The 15139-nt window shown below is 38.6% G+C and overlaps 1 protein-coding gene across 2 annotated transcripts; it reads left to right on the top strand.

The window, feature by feature from the left end:
• The first annotated feature begins 3715 nt into the window (after nucleotides 1-3715).
• On the top strand, nucleotides 3716-7629 carry LOC104595820 (Phototropic-responsive NPH3 family protein). 2 transcript variants are annotated; one of them, XM_010256727.3, is made up of 5 exons: nucleotides 3716-3854; nucleotides 4598-4747; nucleotides 4833-4902; nucleotides 5022-6320; nucleotides 6895-7629. In XM_010256727.3, exons 2-5 carry the CDS (start codon nucleotides 4704-4706, stop codon nucleotides 7516-7518), a joined length of 2037 nt encoding a protein of 678 aa, XP_010255029.1. In that variant the 5' UTR covers nucleotides 3716-3854; nucleotides 4598-4703; the 3' UTR covers nucleotides 7519-7629. The 2 variants fall into 2 exon arrangements, with proteins under 2 accessions (XP_010255029.1, XP_010255028.1); XM_010256726.3 differs by lacking the exon at nucleotides 3716-3854 and having other exon boundaries at nucleotides 4021-4747.
• The last annotated feature ends 7510 nt before the right edge of the window (nucleotides 7630-15139 follow it).

Raw genomic sequence — 15139 nt, 5'->3', positions numbered from 1 at the left:
AGTCAGTCTGGCAGGATCAACACACAAAAAACTACCAAGGGGAATACACAAACTTGGGTCCCTGACGATCTACTGCGCTCTTCCGCCTTGTTCCTCATCGGTGCTAGTGGAGTTGCGAGCCAAACAATTGGCACAGATCTCTCATTGGATCCCTATCAACACACCCAGTTGACCCATTTTAAGCATGGCGTACACAAACTTCTTGAAGAACGGGGTCTGGTTTTGTGCAAAGATAGTAACACGATGGGTTGAGTCCTTGAATCAGTGGACAAATCCTAGTCGGAGCTGAACAGCCCCTGCTGCTTCATGAGGTCCACGTAGTAGTTGTTGTCGAACACATTTGAAATTTGGATGCCCAAATCGGTCATGGTTGTGGGACAAGTGAGCTTGAGTTGATTGGCGAAGAACTTGTCCATTGTGGAGTCTTGGCTGGGATACAAGCGATCGGTGAACGATGTGTAGTGGCCAATACCAATCGTGTGGCCGTCGCAGAGAGTGACAACATCGGTGGCCTTGAGGTTCTTGGTGGCCAATGAAGTTGGAGTGACGTTGGTATTGCTATAGGTAGCTAGAAGGTTAGCCACCGTTTCGTCCCTATAGCGAAGTTGAGTCCATTGCGCTTCTACTCTTTGATCCGTCGAGAAGAGAAGAGTACAAATAACATTAGAAGAAGGGGCTCGGGAGTTCCCTTTGTTCAGGTGAAAATTGGGAGGGGTAGTTCGAAATGAGTATGAAAATCGGGATTTTTACCTTTTTGTGTTTGGTTGAACCGGATACCATCAATTGACAGCCAAAATAATGTTAACGTTACCGAGTCTGCGCTCCATCAACATGGCAGATTCTGGTTGGTGGGTTCACACGTCTAGTAAACCTATGGGTGCATAGAACGCAGACTCATCGACGAACACGGAGAGCGGATTTGTCAATTTGGAGATGATGGGTTTCGGTATAACAAAGAGAACCAAAGATGCGAAGGTGACCATAGGATGATTGTTTCCCAAAGAGGAGTTCGTGAGGAGAAAGGCTGAAGCAATGGGGTGGGTGTGCCATTGATGAGATAAGTGGTGGTGAGAATGCATTCACCACAAAATTTCAAAGGGAGATTGAATTGAAAGCGTAAGGCACGGGCTTTGTTGAGGAGATGTCGATGTTTGCGTTCGATTACTCCGTTTTGTTGAATAGTGGCCACGCAATTTGGTGATGGATAACCCCATAAGAAGAAAGAAGATTGCATTGGTTGAGAGAAAAATTCATAACCATTGTCAGTGTGAATTTTCTTAATGCGAATGTGAAATTTTGTTTAGGCATAAATGAAGAAGTTCTGAATTAATAATCAAGTCTCAGATTTGAAACACATGAGAAATACCCACGTGAATCTAGTGAAATCATGTACAACAGTTAAAGAAAAAACGGGCACCCGAAGATGATGAGGGTATGGTGTAGGGCCCCATATGTGACAATGAATTAATTGGAAAGGTGAAGCATTAGAAATAGAAATAGTGGGAAATGGCAGTTGCGCGTGTCTGCTTGCTTAGTGAACATATGTGACATTCTTCAGCCGTGGTGGCTGGTGCAAGTTGGGATGAGGTCTCGAAATTTGTTCATGGAGAATGTGTCGGGATGGCCTTTACTACTTCGAGTATCAATATTTTCCTCATGGAATCCTAACCAGAAGTTTGGTATAATATAAGGGTCCGTTTGATTGGTAGTTGGAATTAGAATCAAAATGGTTTTATTCTCAGTATGTTTGATTCAAACAGGAATGTGAATGAGAATTAATATATATGATTTTCAGGAAAAAAGTAGAAAATGGCCATTTTTTTCATATAGGAGAATATCATTCCTGCAGGAATGAGAATGAGATTTCAATTCCACCCAACCAAACAATTGAAATGAAAATAACCAATTCTAATTCCAATTTTAAACCCCTACAAACCAAACGGGGCATAAAGTTTTCCGAGTATGTGAAGTAAGATAGGGAGAGATGCGAAAAAACAAAAAACAAAAAACCTATCTAATTAAAGTTTTGCAACCTCAGCAATGTGAAGTGTGGAGCTTAATTAATTATTAAGGGGTATAGTGAGATGAAAATATGAAAGGCAAAGGAAGATTGGAGAGGGTACGGTGAATCCTGACCAGACCACATCTCGATATTTACATCTCGTTTGTTCAATCGTCAATCTTCAGTGTCCTGGCCGGTTGATTAGTAATGGAGCGGGAGGAGTTAGGGGGAATGAGCAGAGTCATCCCTTGGAGTTGGAGGGAGTGAGGGACCAGACAGCCAAGCACCAACCCTTTTTCCATTGATTTCTATTCAGAAAGACAGAAATTATCATGTGATCGAGGAGCTAGACATACGCTGCCCTGTCAAGTGTCAACCCTAAACAGCTGCAACAGCCCACCAATAACAATAAAAGTAACGCGGTTTTTAAGACCCATCTGCTGCTTTCCAATTCTGACTACGTGGTTGGATACGGCTACTCCAATAACATTATGTACAATCATCAATGCATCTTATACCTGTTCATCATACAAATTAGTTTTCTTTTTCTTAGAGAAGGAAATATGAAATTATGAATTGAAGGAGAGTCAAGTGAGAAATCATTAAGGGGCACTAAGCATGCTTATGCAATTAGGTAGTAATGATGAAATAATTTGGGCTAATGATGTTTCCTTGTTGCAGCAGATGAAGTTACATTTACATTCCATGAGCAGAAATAAATGATTGGATATTGTTGTTGTATCCACTCAAACTTGTTGTTTTGTTTAGACTTTAGATAATAATGTAAAGATCCTCAGTGATCATGTATTCATGTGTTGTGTTTTCCTTTCTTCTTCTCTCTCCTGTTTTTTTAACAAATAGTCCCTTGTATCATTGCCTTTCATTTCACTTCATTAGATGTATGATGTATGCAATGATGGTCAACATGTGTTGATCGTCTCTTAATCTGGGGTCGTGGGCAGGAAAACTGAATAAGTTGATAATTTCCCAGCTACTGTGTGCAATGTGCATAACGGAAACGGACCCCTATCTCTTATGTTACGGTTTTTCTGCTTCTTGGGCTGTTTATTGTTATTGTTGTTCCTATTACCATCATTAATTGGAAATTAATAGAGAGAGAGAGAGAGTTGGAACTTGGAAGCAGCATCGTATCATGATTAGCGTGGAAATGGAGCTATGTTTTATCGTGCAATTTGTCTTGTCTTATTATTAATTAAGAGTAGCTTATTATCTTTATTCAGAACACATGACCCGCCAGTCGTCTTAATCGCCTCTGAATTACTCTCCTCTCCACTTGAATGATTTTCCCCATTTTATTTCAAATCTCAGACCTTCAATTCACAGCAAGTGGCTTTGTTTGATTACTGCCCTTGTCTAACATCATGACTGACATCCCCCCTGTCCCTTCACTAAAATAAAGACTCTTCCTCAGCCCAACTAATCTCTCTCTCTCTCTAATAAATAAATAAAGTCATACACAGAGCATTGGCTTATCTGATTGTCACCCGTTTGTCGTGAACTTATATTTTTTATTTTTCTCGTTTCTGGGGGATTCAGCAGCTCACTAATAGTGATGCTTCGCATGCGATGAAAATTGAAAATTGAAAGGAGGAGGCCGTCCCTTCAAATCAATATGAGCTTGGGATATTTTTATTTAATTAATCTTGTGGTGTCACCAAATCCAAATGGCCCCTTAAATTGAGCAGTATTGCTATTTTTATTTGTCATAATAAGCTCTCGTTCTAAACCTAAAAGCAAACTCCGGACTTCAGTCTTCTGATTACCGACTAAAATGAAAGGAGTCATGGATGGAACAGGGGAATGGTCAGGCTTTAAAATAGTGAAATCTACTGTAAGCTCGTCGTTACCTTTTTGATTTTTGAGCTCCTGTTTTTTTAGTTCTTGAATCACGGAACCCGATTTTTAAACTTTCTCTTTATCTTATCATGCCTTTTTCTTTAATAAAAAACATCGAAGCGATTCATATTCTTTACATATTAGTCCTATTATTTGGCATTTGGCAAGCTGTGCAGAGAGGGGTCGAAATTCTGTTAAACGACATCCCTTCTCTGTTCCTCTCTCTCTCTCTCTCTCTTCTTTGACGACTTTGATCTTTTTCTTTTCCGTGGGAGTGTGGAGACTGGAGACTGGAGACTGGAGATCTCTCCTTTTCGTTCAAACTCCACTTGTCCCACCTACTCCAATTAGGCCTCTAAGTCCTAGCTTCTCCCTCCCCCACTCCGACGTCCGACCCCTGCATTATTTTTCCTTTCTTACTGCTCTCTCTCACAGCAAAAGCCTCCAAACATTTCTTCCCTCCTTTCGTTTTTTTTTTTTCTCTGTTTAAAAGAAAAGGATGATTCAGTAAAAGTCGATATCGGTTGTTTCTTTCTTCAATATATTTTCAGATCACAGGGATCTTGCAGACTCCTAGAAAATTTTAGCTTTCTGTTCATCTAAAGAGCTGCATTTCTTACTTCACTTATCCGGGTGACTGATTTCACTAGTCAATAGATATTCCGGCTTCTCGCAGAAACCACCAATGCGGTTCTCGTGGGTTTAACTGCTTCCAACATTCTTGTATTATTTTTGTAGGGAATAGGGATATTTTCCGAAAGATGCATCTTTCTTGTTTAAGTTCCGGAATCTAAAGGAGCCTTTAGAAAGTTTGGATCTTTTACCCTCTTCCTTTTCCAAGAACATGGCGGCCGAGATTGAAAAGCCGGGCTCCAAAGGCCAGGCATGGTGAGTTTACGCGAATTCTGTTCTACTCTCTTTCTCATCTACTCTTCTCTGTAATCTGAGAGAAATTGGTTTTCTCATTTTTCAGGTTCTGTACCACGGGATTACCTAGCGATATTGTCATCGAAGTCGACGATATGACTTTCCACCTCCATAAGGTTCGCTGGTGCTCTCTTCAACTCTTCGTACTTTTTCTTTCATCCATTTTTTTTTCTGTGGATTAGTTTGTTCCTTTTGATCTCTTTTTCTATTTATGTTAATTAATGTATTCGTTCAGTTCCCTCTGATGGCGAAAAGCAGAAAGCTTCATCTGATGATAACCGAACAAGAAGCGAACCTTGCTAGAAGACGAGAAGAACTCGAACAAGAAGCAGACGAAGATGATGACGAAGGCGATATTGAGATTGAAGAAGAACCGTGCTACATATCTCTCCCGGATTTTCCGGGCGGTTCTGAGACTTTCGAGACCGCCGCTAAGTTCTGTTACGGCGTCAAGATCGACTTCACAGCTTGGAACGTGGCTCCTCTTCGCTGCGCCGGAGACCATCTCGAGATGACCGAGGACTTCTCAGAGCATAACCTTATCTCCAAGACCGAAAGGTTCCTCACTCACTCGGTTCTGAGGAACATAAAAGAATCACTGAAAACCTTAAAATCCTGTGAAGCATTGATACCTCTGGCGGAGGAGCTGAACATCCCCCAGAGATGCATCGATTCAATCGCAGCGAGGGCTTCTTCAACCGATCCATCGCTCTTCGGATGGCCGGTAAACGAGGGAGCCGGCACAGGCTCAGCTAGGTCTCAGATTTTATGGAACGGAATCGAGACGGGAACACGCAGAAGGAATGGAAGCAAGAGCACCACAGCCAGCAATGCCGAACCCTTGTCCGAGGATCTAGGCATTTTGAGCTTGCCGGTATTCAAGCAACTGGTTTCCACCATGAAATCGAGAGACCTAAGCTCGGATATCATGGAAAGCTGTCTGCTATCGTATGCTAAGAGATCGATTCCAGGTCTATCGCGTTCCAACAGGAAGCCACCCTCGGCAACCATAACTTCGGATGCGGAGCAGAGAGAGCTGTTGGAGACCGTAATTACGAATCTGCCCCAAGGGAGGAGCTGGAAGTCGCGGTCGGGATCATCTACAATGACGCGGTTGCTATTTGGATTGTTAAGGACGGCAAACATATTAAACGCTTCGGAAGCTTGTCGAGGAGCGTTGGAAAGGAAGATCGCGTCGCAGCTGGAACAGGCCACGTTGGATGATCTGTTGATCCCGAGCTACTCATATCTGATAGAGACGCTATACGACGTAGATTGTGTGGAGAGAATATTGGGGTATTTCTTGGAGGGGTTGGAGACTGGAATGGACGATGACGATGAAGTGGAGGGAGGGAAAACACCGGGAGTAAATCCGGTGATGTTGGTAGGGAAATTGATGGATGGGTACTTGTCGGAGATCGCATCCGACGCCAACCTGAAGCCGGAAAAGTTTTGGGAACTGGCTGTCGCACTTCCCGACCAAGCCAGGCTCTATGATGACGGCCTCTACAGAGCCATTGATGTTTATCTCAAGGTATTACTAACTATTCGGTGATCCATTCTCGATTTTATGGTGTTTTTACTATTTTTATTTAATTATGCCTTGCCTTTTGTTTAAACTGAAAATGCGCTAAAGCATTTTTTATTTTTTAGTCAAAAAAACAAGGGATAATGGGGAGGAGGAGGGTTCACGTCAAAATATATTTTGTTTTGGGTAAAAGCTTCTTTAAAATGACTCTGAGAATCTCCACGTCAAAGTATTCAAAATAGCTGCTACGTGGAGGACAAAATGTCTTCGTCCCATACTCCCATTATAATTCCAAAATTTCTTCCAGTTTGTCAAGGACAAAGATTGCGTGCGTTTTCTTTTGTTTGGTGCTCTATCCATATTTGAACCCCGTTTTTCTTTTTCTTTTTCTTTTTTTTTATAAAAATAAAAATCTGATTTTTATTTTATTATAATTACAGTAGTGTTGGTTGGGTTTAAGATTTTAATTTAGTTGCATGAATTTAAGAGGATGATATGAACGTGTAACCTCCATGGATAATGGATTGAGCATGGCCATGCCTACTTGCCTAGTAATTAATAATCATGAAATTGATGGTAGGCGCATCCATGGATAACGGAGGAAGAGCGAGAAAAGATATGTGGAGTGATGGATTGCCAGAAGTTGACGTTAGAGGCGTGCACCCACGCAGCACAGAACGAGCGCCTCCCCTTAAGGGCAGTGGTTCAGGTTCTGTTTTTCGAGCAGCTTCAGCTCCGCCATGCCATCACCGGCTCTCTCTTCACTGCTGACATTGTCCAGCCAGATTCCGCCCGACCATCTTTCTTACTGCAGCAGCAGAGACAACACGAAACAGGAGAGGAAGAAGGAGAAGGAGGACAGCAGCTACAACATTATGAAGAACGGCAACTGGCGTTGGTGCCATCGGGGGGGCAAGAGAGCGGTAGCAGCAGGACGTGGAGGGCAGCGGTTCGAGAGAACCAGGTGTTGAGGCTGGACATGGACAGCATGAGATCCCGGGTACATGAGCTGGAGAGGGAATGCTCCACCATGAAGAAGGCAATCGCGAGGATGGATAAGCTAGGGGGTTGGAGGAACTCGCTAACCAAGAAGTTAGGATGCAAGTTCAAGACGCAGGTGTGTGATTCGCATGAACGTACAGTGGTGGAAGCCAGGAAGCAGGGAAGACATCATCATCATCATCAACCAACGAGCTTCTTGTAGTCTAGTCTGTCTTATTATTATTATTCTGTAATCTCTGTACCACTACACTGTATTTATTTATTATCCCTATTCATTATCAATGAATTCAATTATATTTTTGGCTCTTTTATTTCAGTGGAGTGGTGATCGGAGATTCGTGCAAATCTTTTTCAACTTGTATATACCATATTTTACGCGCCTCGTCTGTGATTGTCGTTTGTGTATTCGACGCATGACGGGTGTGGATAGAGTGATGGGCATGTGGGATGTAGGTCCAAATTCCCAATGCATTGCGACTTTTGCCAGGAGTTCATCATCTTAACGTGCATTGAGAATATACACGATTATTAGGATATACTGTGGGACGTTTTGGGGACGCATTCTATGAGGTTAGATTTAATTTAAACTCCTTTGCTAGAGGATCGGGACTCGGGACTCGGGACTCGGGACTCGGGAGTGCCTTCCAATTTCTAATAACTTTTCATTATTGAATTGGCGGGAATTCAGGTCAGATTTTGAACGATGACCATGCGGGAACGCTCACGCTGGGAAAACCGTGTGAGCCCACGCTGTGATTTGTGACTTGTGAGTATATACTAATAACTTTCTTCCGTTTTTGCGCATGGATCCAAACTGCTTATTTGCTGGCATCTGGCAGTACTAATATTTTATTCATATTTGGATCAACTAGTGCTCTTCACAAGAAAACCCAAACCAACCAAACCGATCAAGCCAGATTCACCCAATTTGAATCGGCCGAGTTTTTTTCAGCACTGGTTGGTTTCGGGTTGTAAAAAAATTATAAACTAATGGTTCGGGTCAGTTTCGGTTTTCATATGTGAAAACCGAAATCGATCCGAACCAAACCGACTTAGTAGTTAGTAGTTAGTTCCTAATTAGTATTTACAATCTACTTAGTTCCTACTTAACTAAGTTGTCTCTATCCTAGTTACAACCTAACTTAATTTCTAGTCTTCTAATTAGGAATGACATTAATGCCAAATATTGTAAGACAATTAGACAAGGAATTTTTTTGAAAAAGTAAAAAAAAAAACGAATCAAAGGATCCTAGTTTTTATGGTCTTTTACACCAAATAGGCAACCAATTACAATTAGAATTAGATGTTTTTTTTTTACTTAGATTAGAAGGTTTCTTGAAATATACAAATTTCAGTCTTCTTTCTCTAATATAATTTGACTTTCTATTTTCTTGATAACTTCTATTCTAACTTGGTCCGCCCCCTACCAATTTCAGTCTTCTTTCTCTAATAGAATTTCAGTCGGTTTTGCATCAAATTTCAGTCTTCTATTTTAACTTAGATTAGAATTAGGTGTCATTTTTTACATCAAATTTCAGTCTTCTTTCTCCAATCTACCAATTTATTACCATGGTTGAACTTAGAGCCGAAACCGACCCAACCCGACTCAAATCGACTAGGTCGGTTTCGGTTTCAATTTCAGGTAACCCAGCCAGGTCAGGTCGGTTGAAAAAATCTCGGTAAACCAACCCAACCCGACCCGTGAACAGCCCTAGGATCAACTGCTTTACAGATCAAATCGGGTTATGGTAACATGTGCCTTTATTAACCCCATTTCTATCCGATTGCACAGTTAGGGGTGAGCAAATGGGTAGGTTCTACTCAAAATCGAATGTAATCAATTTTGAATCGACTTTAAATTGACCCCACCCAATCTGTTATAGGATAAGGTTTGGTTTCAAATTCTTGGAACTGACCCTCACCCAGGCTGGTTTTAGGGTCTAGGGGTTTACCCTACCCAAACCAACCTGATGAATTGGCCTTGTTTGGCCTTGGTGGAACCGATAATATTTTTAGAGATGTGAAAATTTGAACCCAAGCATTATATTCATGGTTACAAAGGCCATGGTCTCACTTGACCATTGGATTACTTAAGTGATTTGATCATTTGTTTTCATTTTAATATTTGATTATCTACAATAAATAGTGTAAAAGGTGATATTTATAAAATTTAAATTTAATTAATAAGTTTTTAACCATTTAATAATAGTTTATATATTAAGTTATCCAATTTAATTAATAAAGATAATATACGTTTTAAACTATATATTACATTTATTAATAGTGCAAGTTCCATGGGTAGAACCTGGAACCGACCCCAAAACCACCAAGGCCAAAACTAACCCTAAAACCAACCTTTATAGGATAAATTCCAGTTCCAAAAACCTGAAAATCTGAAACTAACCCCTATTGGATAGGTTCTAGGTTTAGCTTTAGAACCAAACCAAACCAGCCTATGCTCACCCCTAAATTCAGGTGTTACAGATTTGATACTTAATTACTCGTTTTTGTAACAAATTTCAGCACTTATGTGAATTATGTCAATTTTATATTAACCATATGTATTTGTGGATGATGCGATTCGAGTTAGACGTGGACGAATAGTAGATGAAAATCCTATTGCGATTCAACAACTTACAATGTGTTAGAGGCCCCGAGGTGATTTCTCGGAGAGGAATATTTGGCACTCAAATCAAAAAACAAACGAGGTGATGGGTTAGGCTGAACAAGTGAGAACAAGGTGGTCGTAGCTGAGAAGTAGAGTTCGATAAGTAAGCACGTGGAATAGAGAGTAAGAGTATGATTTTCAAATCATTATTGATCCAGATGGTTGGATTGTTCAGCCTTGGAATCGTTCAGGCAATTGATTCTGTTTCACATTTAACCTGTTTTTTTGTTAAAACAGTTGACTTAATCAATGACCTGTGTACCTAGAGATGAATCATGTGGACCCATTCGACCTATACAGCAGTTTTGGCCTTTTATTTTAATAATTAATTTTCTATTTTTTAAATTGAAATGAGTTGTCCATTCAAATTGGACGATCAAACCACTAGCCCAAAAACTAATGGCCACAAATTTCGGACCGGCCTGGCTCGGGCCCAGCACAATACACATATTTAAACTTACACATTTTGTGTATAATATATACATATGTATACATATTATTTTATATTATATTATATATTTTATATATAAATATTATGACATGACATGTATAATTTATATTATGTATAATATTTTATATTATATAATGTATAAAATAAGTTTATATGCATGTTATGTCAATTAATATATAGATATATAATGTTTTATATATGAGTGATATTGGCCCAGAATTAGACCTGGTCCAGCCTGAGCCCGAATAGACTTAGTTTAGGGTATATGTTTCAGACCCAAAACCCTGGATCCGAGCATTAACTATAACCCTTATCATAAGTACAAAGCCCAACCCGACCCATGATCACCCCTGATTATGTTCCTCACAAATAAGACACGTGGCCAACAGTCGAGCCCTTAGGGGAGTGAGCTACACTCCAAAGGACAAGGAGTTCGGGGGCCGTTGGTGCCGACCTTCACAGAGGCTGGGTTGTGTTGGTGTTCACCACATGTCCTTATCTCGTCTGATGTGTGTTGTTTGTCAACATTGGCCTTCAGGTTGAATGGGGCATGCCATAAGAGTGTGGTGTTGCTCATCCAAGGTTGGGTTATGTGTTGATTTTCAGTTCGACCAAATGTGCTTTTTCGGATTGATTCATGTGACAGTCCTATTTTCACCCTCATTAGTGGCATTGCACGTGAACATGAATTCATAAAAATAAAAAATTGATAAATTACTGAAACTTTTCCTAAACTTTATAATATAGTTGTAAGTAGACCTTTTTTTATAGAATTTTATAATAGGTAGGAAAATGTTTGAAATATACATACAGTTACTTTTGATCAAAATATTTATTTTTCAAAATGTTTATTCATATAAATCACTACCCCAGGTCTTTTTAATTTCTTTTTTGAAATTGATTTATTTTTTTAATTTTCTTTCTCAAATGTAAAACTATACTTTAATTATATTCTCTTTGACTTGCTTGTTCATAAAGTTTGAATATTTTGGACATTTCTATACCTCTTATTATAGGATTTTAACAAAGAGGATCTATTTGCAACTATATCAGAAAATTGAAAGAACGTAATGATTATAATTATCAAACTTGGGATAAGGTTTCAGCAATTTATCTTAAAAAAATCAAAATCGTTTATATATATAGGCTTGTATGTGAATGTGGATTCCATGGTACTACATATCTCAAACGGTAATCAGGGTTGATTTCTGTCACGAGCTGTTGACAGCCCTAATTACATGAGTTGAGATCTACTGCACCTTTTTTCCTGCACTGATCATGCACTTCCATTCAGTCTGCGACAGATCTTCCATATAAAAATATAATTCCATTCGGTTTGTTAAAAAAAAAAAAAAATCAAATTCTTAATAAAAGATTTAAAAAATCAGTACGACGTGTGTACTAGGGAAAAGATCAGTGAAAATGAAAAGTTCAGTATATTTTACATATAAATGTAATGTATGTATATATACTGTATTAAAAATATGCATTTTTACAAAAATAATATTATATTTTATGCTATAATATATTACAAAAAATCAAATCATTCTCATGTTTTAAAATTTTATATTTTCTATGAAGAGTTGTATTGCCCATGCATGTCTGAATAATTCGTTGGCTAAAATGTGTTTAGTAAAAATGAAAAAACTCACACTATTTACAGTACAACTTATCAAAAGTTTCATTGAAATGATATCACAGAGGGGGACAATCCAAGTTGTCGCCTAGGGTTTTATCCAACAGTGGTTGTCTTCTTTTGGGGATGTGTCTTTTTCAATTATTGACATATGCTTAATCCAAAGGTGACCCACACGGCACGGCTAGCTCTTTCTATTGTTTATATGCTAATTACTTGAATCAAAACATGACTCATTTGGTTGGTATTATATTTGGATGTTTCTTGTGCTTATTTACTGGCTTCTGTAAATTTATATTATTGTTTCTTCTCAAAATGGGTCTTATGTAAGCTTTATAATAACTAATAGTCATTTCTGAGATGAGTTTTTTTTTTTGGTTATCAGAGATCTTTAATTAGTTTTAAGTGATGAAGTAAATTGTGCTGTTACATTTTAGCTGACCTTTAAAAGTTTGAAGAGAGTCTATTCATTATAAATGGCATGGTTTTCAAAACCGGACCGGAAAAACTGGGAACTGGTCAGGTCTGTTTTTCCCAAAAACTAGATTTTTTACCAAAATTGTTGATTTTGGTCAAAGAACTGTTGAACTGGATGATTAACCGTTCGAACGGTTTTGACCGTTTTTTTATTTTTTTGCTAGAATAGGCTGAGCATTCGGTTTGAACGGCCAAACCATTCAACCCGATAACCGGACCCCTGACCGGTTCGGTTTTAAAAGCCATGATAAATGGTAGGAAAAAAAATAGCACCCTTTTGCTCTCTAGATACATCTAAGCATCTATTTGACATCGTTGTTACGTCAGAAAAAAACGGTGCTCCAGGAAACAGGCGTTTGTTTGGAACTGTTTTCCCATAAAAAAACAGGAAGGCATGCTTTGAAGCAACGCAGAATTTGACGTTTCCTAGAGCTGCAGCTCGTTGCTGCCAACAGGGATGTGAGGTGACAGTGGTGTGGCACTGGATAATAGGTACTAGTGCTGAAAACGTTTTCTAAGCATTGATACCAAATAGAAAACATTACTGTTGCTTCAGGAAACGTCCTACCTAACAGCAACAATTCTAAACAAGAAAAAAGACACCGTTTTCTCAGAAAACTATGCTTTCAACCCACACATCACCAGCACCATGCTGCAGCATGCTGCATCTGCAGCATGAATGCCAAACATATACTAAATCTCATCCAACATAGAAGATTTAGCATTACATAAATAGTAAAAGGATAGAAAATAGCTGAAGTGGCTGAATTAAGTGACATATTGCATTGCCTTTTAATGGACAAAAATAATTAATTAATAAGAAATTTTTTGAGTTTATAGTGATCAACCAAATTAATTTTAGATTCAGCCATAAAGGGACTCACAACCTGCTTAATTATTAACTTATGGGCTGAAGACAAAACAAAACCATTCATCAGCTCAGCTACTTCAGCAGTTATCTAACGCTGCTAATTATACCTACTATGATTGGCAATTTGAGCTTGTAGGGATAATAAGCAGTAAAGACTTCCGTTTTTTTGGTCTGTTTTTCATATTTTTATGAGACACAACAAAACACAGTCGTAAATGGTCTTTCAAATACACAACAAAAATTGTCTTTTTCGAAGAATTATTTCATACATAATTACTAATTATTTATATATCATATAATAAACTAATAATATAATGTTTACGTATATAATGACATCTAATAATTTATACTACTATTAAAAGTGGGAATGATGGTGTGAAACTTTTATTTAACTAAAATAATGAATTTAATCCCTCTTTAATTGTAAGGATAAAAATATAATTTGAACAACCACTTTTCTCCTCATTCAAATCCCTCTCATTAAGTATTATATGTAAGGTATTAATGCCTATTAAAATTCATTGAATCCTATTTCTGACTTTGGACTATTTACATTTCTTCTCATTCAATTTTCTTTCATTATGTCTTATGTTTAAGGTATTATATAACTCCCATTATTTCATTAAATCCTATATAAATTAATCATATCAAAGAAAAACAAGTATCATCAAGAATCATTTTTTATTGATCGTATTAAAGAAAAATAAGTATCACAAAAAATATAGCTATTTTCTTATTTGGTGGCATGTCAACAATTCAACCTTTTGGATCAAATGTGCGAATCCTAGATGTTGCACAGATTTTTCAATCTCCCTACTGGAGGATAGCTTGGACAGACGAGCTGATGACGTCAATCCATCGAACTACAAGAAGACACAATATCAGAGTATTAGGGGTGATGAACTCGAGCTAGGCACTCCAATGCTTAAGTTAGCAGTGAGAGTGTTGAGAGCAAAGAGTTTGAGAGAACAAAGGGAGAAAGAGAAAGAAAAGATTGCACAAATTGCGTGTACCTTTTGAAGGAATAGTGATGTCCTTTTATAGGCATCGAGGCCCGTGTTCCATGTCCATGATATCTGGGAATGATGAGCCTTATCAGCCCGCTATCTTTGGGACATGTTTACCCCATGTTGGCAGTGATCCACATCTGGAGTCTTCGAATCCTACGAGGATAGGGGTTATGCGTGCCAGACAGGTAACGTACTACCACCCGACTAGAAATAGATAGGTGCATTACTCTAGATAGGGACGTCCTACCACAAGTCAAAGGATTAGTACCCTAGAAATCTACTCATTACTTGAGTCTTTGTCTGCCCAGGTCGGGGAGGTCATGCCAGCCTCCAAGGCCATTAGCTTGTCCTCCCAAGGTGATATATATCGCCCTATCACGGAGCAACCTGCTAGCCTCTCTCAAGTCAGGATATAGGCTAGGTAGGTCAACCAAGGTCATCCTAGCTCCACCCGACTTACCCCCATGTGTCACTGAGGTGTAATCAAACGGTTTGGACATGCCATGTGGCACCTCATGATTGGTGGGCCAAATCATCTCTCATCAATAGTAAAAATTAAAAAAAATAAAAACACATAAAATTATAAAAAATACAAAAAAGTGCAAAAAAGCATCTGGGGTACATTTCTAATTTCGTATATTCATTATATTAAACAAAAATAAGTATGACAAATAAGAATAATTTTATAGACATAGAAATATAAAAATTTT

This window comes from Nelumbo nucifera, chromosome 5 (genome assembly GCF_055504915.1).
Source record: "Nelumbo nucifera cultivar China Antique chromosome 5, China Antique-T2T, whole genome shotgun sequence".
Classification (NCBI taxonomy): Eukaryota; Viridiplantae; Streptophyta; class Magnoliopsida; order Proteales; family Nelumbonaceae; genus Nelumbo; species Nelumbo nucifera.
This window is presented reverse-complemented; position numbering and strand designations above follow the sequence as displayed.

Bases quoted from the DNA above. Each gene is read 5' to 3' on its own strand.
- LOC104595820 (XM_010256727.3), top strand. From the start codon at position 4,704: ATGGCGGCCGAGATTGAAAAGCCGGGCTCCAAAGGCCAGGCATG. The intron at 4,748-4,832 runs GTGAGTTTACGC...CTCATTTTTCAG, and splicing joins GGCTCCAAAGGCCAGGCATG to GTTCTGTACCACGGGATTAC. The intron at 6,321-6,894 runs GTATTACTAACT...AATTGATGGTAG, and splicing joins CCATTGATGTTTATCTCAAG to GCGCATCCATGGATAACGGA.